A 6,373-nucleotide genomic window follows, 5' to 3' on the forward strand; every position below is an offset into this window, starting at 1 on the left:
GACTGCTCCGCCCAATGGAGGCGCCACAGTGACCAGAGCAGGAGTAGCGACAGGGACAGGAGGGAGGGAGGGAGGGAGGGAGGGAGGGAGGGAGGGAGGGAGGGAGGGAAGTCAGGCAACTACGGGGGCCTCCAAGCTGGGCATCAGGTCTTATTGCGAGGCCAGCAGGGGGCATGGGCAGTGCAAGCCCTGCAAGCGATTACAAACTGAACAGATCATGAGACTCAGAAATTCCACTCCAGCGGTCTTCCGCGTGTCTTTACTCAGCCCAGGAATGGGACCATGGGTGCAGCACCATCTAAAAGTCCCGAGCTGGAGACTGCCCCATGCCCATCAACACGCACATCGTGGTCCCTCCACACAGCAACGGGAGGTGAAAGGACCCCGCGTCCCCCAGCTCAGGGAGCGACTCTCTCTCTCTCTCTCTCTCTCTCTCTCTCTCACATACATACACACACACACACACACACACACACACACACACACACACACGGTGCAGGCAGGCGCACGCTGTGGATGCCCTGGTCAGAGCGCCAAGAGCAGAAAGCTAATCTGTGCTACTCAGGGCAGGAAAGTAAACCCAGATTCAACTCTGATATTTTATAGGACTTTTTCTATTCTAAATGTTTTTTTATAATATTACTAGAGGCCTGGTGTATGAAATCCATGCACAGGAGGGGTCCCTCAGCCCAGCCTGCACCCTCTTCAATCCAGGACCCCTCAGGGGATGTCCAACTGCCGGTTTAGGCCCGATCCTAACTGCTCACCTGCCTGCCCGCCTGATCGCCCCTAACCATTCTGCCTGCCTGCCAGATCGCCCCTACCTGCTCTCCCATGCCAGCCTGATCACCCCTAACTGCTCTCCCCTGCTGGCCAGATCACCCCTAATTGCCTCAGCCCCCGCCACTGTGGCTTTGTCTGGAAGGATGTCTGGAAGACGTCCAGTCTACCCAGTCTAATTAGCATATTACCCTTTTATTAGTATAGATTATATTGCTCTTGTTGGTTAAAAAAAAAATCTACATTTTTAAAAGATGCTGTTCTTTCCCCTGGCTGACTACTAGCACTCAGAGCCTTGTCCTCACAGGTGTGGCCCCAGCTCCTGCTGACAGTGGCTGATCAGGCCACCAGAGTGGCCTCACTCAGCCACTTCCTCCCCTCCCCCATCTACTGTGCCTGGCACACGGGCCACCCCCGCAGTCATGGCTGCCCTCCTCCCCACACCCTCAACCTCGGCAGTTCCCCCAGTACCTTGTACCAGGTGATCAGTGGTCTCCCTCTCCACTTCGGGGCTGAGCTGCCGGGTTTTCTGAAGATACTTCAGGACAAAGACGTTGGGCGCAAAGTGGATCATGTTTTGCTCTCCACAGCCAAAGGGCAGCCGCAGGAGGCTGCTGAGGTGGCTCAGGGTGGGCCCCATGACGTCTCCTGGGGAGAAGGAAAGGAGGGCTGGGCTGGGGGCCGGCCTTGCCAGGGTCCTCGCTGTCTTTGGGGCAGCTTTGCAGAGATGGGAGCCCACCTGTGGCCTAACAGTGGCCACCCACACCTCTGAATGCTAGTGCTGCCATTTGAAACTGGACTGCACCCTGTCCAGTCAGCCCACCTGCTCTACCAGCTCTGGTGGCCACCTCATACACACCTCCCTGTGTTCCTTAGCTTGAACTCAGGTGTTCTTTCTCTGCCTTTTCATTACACTAAATGCTTTTTGCTTTCTGGCTTTTTAAACAGGTACATTCAAGGCTATGAATTTCCTTCAAAGTATGATTTTGCTGCACCTCACAAATAATAATGCATCAATACAGCCATTTAGAATTCTAAATCATTCTAAATATTTTTTCTAACTTTTAATTAAAAAGGTGATTTTTAAAAATTGATTTTAGAGAGAGAGAGGAAAGGAGAGCAAGAGAAAATCAATTTATTTTTCCACTGATTTATGCATTCATTTGTTGATTCTTTTTTTAAATATGCTTTTATTGATTTCGGAGAGAGGAAGAGAGATATAAACATCAATGATGAGAGAGAATCATTGATCGGCTGCCTGCTGCACGTCCTCTATTGGGGATCGAGCCTGCACCCCAGGTATGTGCCCTGACAGGGATTGAACTGTGACCTCCTGGTTCATAGGTCAATGCTCAACCACTGAGCCACACCAGCTGGGCCATTGGTTGATTCTTGTATGTGCCCTGACTGATGGAACCCACAACCCTGGCTTATGGGGATGCTGCTCTAACCAACTGTGCTACACAGCCAGGGCAGTATTTGGATTTTTAATAAAAGTTTCCGTACATGTCGGTGCATTTTTAATTTTTTTTTCTTTTACTTCTGGTCCTTATTCTCATCCCTTCAGCACTGTGTCTTCCTCTTCTTGGTGTCTCTGTCCCCAAAATTGCTGAGGGGCCCTCCAGAATCCCCACTGTTCCCTGGTCGCACCTCCTTTCCTTCCTTGGCCTTTCCTCCTGTCCCACTGCGGCTGCCACTGCTCCTGCGGCCTCATCTGTGGTGGGGCTGCCTGGCTACTTTCTCATCGACCCCGTCTGGGTTCCCCGCTTCCTCTCTGCCCTCTGCCCTATTGTGCGGAAGGCACTGGGACGCGGGGCCAGCTTCCCCTACTCTCCACCTCAGCCCACGTGCCTCCTCACCTATGCCCTTCACCTTCATTTGGGCCACTAACCCTCCCAGCCACCTCTAACTTAACCTTGTACTTCAGAAATCATCAACTCCAATATCTTCTGATCCAGCCACAACCATCAACCTCCCTGAGCCCCAGGGCTTCCACTCTCTGATGTCAGAGACCTAAGACCCCCTCAGTCAGGTCTGTCTGCCCCCTCCTGGCCTCTCCCCCTCTCCCCACCCTTCCAGCTCCCAACATTAGATGGATCACACAGTGCCTACTTCCCACTCCCATGCCTGAGCTACAGAAGACAATCCACAGCCCTAGAGACTCCGGTCACAGCCTCTTGCCCTGTTCAGCCAATGTTCTAGATGCCAGCAACCCCCCTCACCACGACCCCCACTCCCCTCCCTGTACCTGGCTGGTTTCACCTGGCCTTTTGGCCTTCTTTGCACATCGCCCCAGCTCCATTGCCCCTGGAGTTTATCACCTGTTCCTTGGGGTCACCCTACACAGGGCTTGGACCGGGTAGGTTGGACCTGCCTTCTCAGCCAGACAAGGAGCTCCTCAAGGGTAGGGTTGGGATCACCTCTGGGACTGTCCCCAGAGCCCAGCATGGAGAAGGCACTAGAAACTACTTGTCAGGTGAGAGTGGGGGTGTGGCTGGAGGCCCCAGGGGCACAGGTTCCCAGCAGAGCCCAGTGTGACCTGAGCCTGAAGTAGCCACCTGGCCCTCGGGCTCCTGCCCCATCCTCCCGAGCCAGGCTGCGGAGCAGACGCACCTATGAGGGAAGCGGCCGCCCGCTCCGAGCCAGGGATGGCGCTGTGTGGGACCCCCAGGGTGAAGGCCTCGCTGTAGCTCTCATCCACCTCCATCTTCCTCCAGAGGCGGAACTCGCCCATGGAGCCCCAGCCGGTGGAGAAGCCAATGAACTGGACGTCTGGGGCCTTGGGGAGGGTCCAGGTCATGATGACAGACTCGTTGGATGGCTCTGGACCATACCCAACCTGCAAGAAAGAGGCCAAGGCTGCTGGAAGCTGGAAGAAAGCAGGCAGTGGCGCTCAGGCAGCAGCAACACTGGCTACAGGGCCAAGGTCAGAGAAACCAGAGGTTATCCTATCCATTGAATGGCCAACAGAGACACAAGCATGGCATCTACAGGTTCTGAAGTGACCAGGCTCCCTGGAACCTCTGGGCCTTTGCACGTGCTGTTCCCTCTGTCAGGAACACCTTCACCCTGGTTTGCCCAGTGGCCCTATGTCCCTCCTCTAGGAAGCTGTGTTAGCTGTTCCTTTTCTATGGCCCCCCTCCTTGGATCAGAAAGTGCCCTGAGCCCCTTTTGGACCTGTTCACATCCACTTTCTTTCTCCCTAACCACCCACCACCGCTCAGCTCCCAGATCCCCAGGCGCTTCCTCTGCCGTAGCTCTCACCACAACTCCAGGAAGACTGTGAGAAACTCGAGGTGCCGCCCTGTGTCCATCCTCCCTCCTCCCCAGCCCTCCTCAGAGCCAGACACAGAGCGGGAAGCAGTAAAGGTCAAAGAACCACGCGATTCCCATGCCCAGCCAGGCCAGCCCAGCCGTGCCTGGATGAGCCCGCCGTGCCAGCTGATCCAAAACGTTCGGAACTCATCCCAGGAGAGGATCTTGGCCGTGTGTGTGCCGGCCACGGGCTCGCCCATCTTGCTGGTGGAGATCCAGGACCTGGTGTTCTGGTGGCCCCCCAGGACGATCTCAATCATCCCCGCGGCGTCTTGGGGCCCGGGGGACAAGGCCACGCGGGCGTCGTTGTGGGCTCGCACGGACAGGTCGAAACGAGTGAGGCGCTGTGGCCGCTGCACGTACTGGAACTCGTACTTGTTGGGCGTGGAGATATGAACTCTCTCTGGATGGAGGAAAGGAAGAGGGGACATTGTGGGTCGCCTGAAGGCCCCGGCCTTCCTGTGCCTGCTCCTGGAGCCGAGAATTGGGACAATGGGGAGTGGGTCTCACTGTGGCTCGGCCAGCAGCTGCAGAGGCATGGCTGCTGCTGGCTTAACGATGGCTGTGCCAACAGCACAGGAAAGAAGTGCTCTCAGGGATACTTCCTGCAAAAGATGCACAAGACCTGTGCCCTGGGAACTGGAAATGCTGCTGAAACTAAGGAAGACCCAAGTCAGTAGGGAGCAGGTATGTTCGTGGGTCTGAAGACAATATTTCAAGATACCAATCTACAGATGCGATATCATCCCAACAAAACCCCAGCAGGGTCTTTGGAGAAATTGCAAAGCTGATTCTACATGGAAATGCAAGACCTAGAAGAAGCAAAACAACTTTAATAAGAAAGAATCGAGTTAGAGGACTCACCCTATATGACACTGAGACTCTAAAGCTACAGGAATAGCCTGGCTGGTGTGGCTTAGTGGTTGACCATAGCCTTATGAACCAGGAAGTCATGGTTTGATTCCCGGTCAGGGCACATGCCTGGGTTGCAATCCCTCCGCCCCCCCAGTAGGGGGTATGCAGGAGGCAGCCGATCAATGATTCTCTCTCATCATCGATGTTTCTATCTCTTTTTCCCTTCCTCTCTGAAATCAATAAAAAAAATATGCCTCCTGCACACCCCCCACTGGGGATGGAGCCCGCAACCCAGGCATGTGCCCTTGACCGGAATCGAACCCGGGACCCTTCAGTCCACAGACTGACGCTCTATTCACTGAGCCAAACAAGCTAGGGCAAAAATATATATATTTTTTAAAATTCTCAAAAAAATAAAATAAAGCTACAGGAATCACAAGAGTGTAGCTTTGCTGTCAACATAGACAAATCCTCAATGGAACAGAACAGGGAGTCCAGAAATAGACACACACATGTCTGAACAACTGACTTTCAACAAAGCTGTGAAGGCAATCCCACAGAGAAAGAAAAGTCTTTTCAAGAAATGGTGCTAGAGCCCTGGCCGGTAGCTCAGTGGGTTAGAGAGAGAAACTTATTTGTTGTTTCACTTATTTATACATTCATTGGTTGATTCTTGTACATGCTCTGATAAGGGATTGAACCCACAAACTTTGCATATCGGGATGACGCTCTAACCAGGCATAATGCTCATTTAAGGGGCATCAAGGTAGACCCCAGACCCCCACCTTCTGGAACTCACTTTAATTTCCCATGTCCTCCTCTGTTGCGCCAAGGTCTGGGTCTCCCTAATTCCTCAGTGTCACTCTAACACCCCTTCCCTGGACCCTGGGCTCTACTCCTGCCCACAGCCACTTTTCTTGTTGGCATCGACAGTCTGCAATTGCGTACATTCACTTCCTGTGTGGCAGGTGCCCAGCCCTCACTCTGGTTTATGGTTGTCCCCAGACAGAACATCTCAGTTCTCTGCTGCTGGGTCCTCAGCCCCCAGGGAGGGTGGCTGTCTACTTAGCAGCTGGAGAGCTGCAACACTGCAGGGGTAAGGGTCGGGGACTCACCGTTGGGACAGAAGAAAGCACTGTAAGTGTACGTGCGGGGAGCTCCTTCAGGCTGAAAAAGAGAAATGGGGGAAACAGTGTTGGCTGGCAGTCAGGAGAGGGTGCAGTGCCCTCCCAGGGCAGCGGCTCCAGCTCTGGACACTGCAGGGTGATGCCAACCTCACAGGTACACAGACAAGGACTGGGCTGTCCACCTCTCAGCGCAGGTGGGGAACTGAGGCTCCGCCCCTTCCCTGGGCTCTAGTCAAGCTCCCGCCCCCTTCCCTGGGCTCTAGTCAAATAAACTCACCAACCAATCCTGGACTTGT

The 6,373-nt window shown here is 54.2% G+C and overlaps 1 protein-coding gene across 1 annotated transcript in view; it reads right to left on the reverse strand.

The window, feature by feature from the left end:
• CPAMD8 (C3 and PZP like, alpha-2-macroglobulin domain containing 8) overlaps window positions 1-6,373 on the reverse strand; it is a gene marked incomplete at its 5' end in the record, with an annotated part of 65,504 nt that overhangs the window by 18,109 nt on the left and 41,022 nt on the right. Inside the window, 4 exons of the mRNA XM_023763311.1 lie at window positions 1,252-1,428; window positions 3,394-3,619; window positions 4,200-4,498; window positions 6,066-6,117. Coding sequence (XP_023619079.1) covers window positions 1,252-1,428; window positions 3,394-3,619; window positions 4,200-4,498; window positions 6,066-6,117 — 754 coding nt within the window. The remainder of the gene's footprint in view (window positions 1-1,251; window positions 1,429-3,393; window positions 3,620-4,199; window positions 4,499-6,065; window positions 6,118-6,373) is intronic.

Source organism: Myotis lucifugus, unplaced genomic scaffold (genome assembly GCF_000147115.1).
Source record: "Myotis lucifugus unplaced genomic scaffold, Myoluc2.0 scaffold_280, whole genome shotgun sequence".
Classification (NCBI taxonomy): domain Eukaryota; kingdom Metazoa; phylum Chordata; class Mammalia; order Chiroptera; family Vespertilionidae; genus Myotis; species Myotis lucifugus.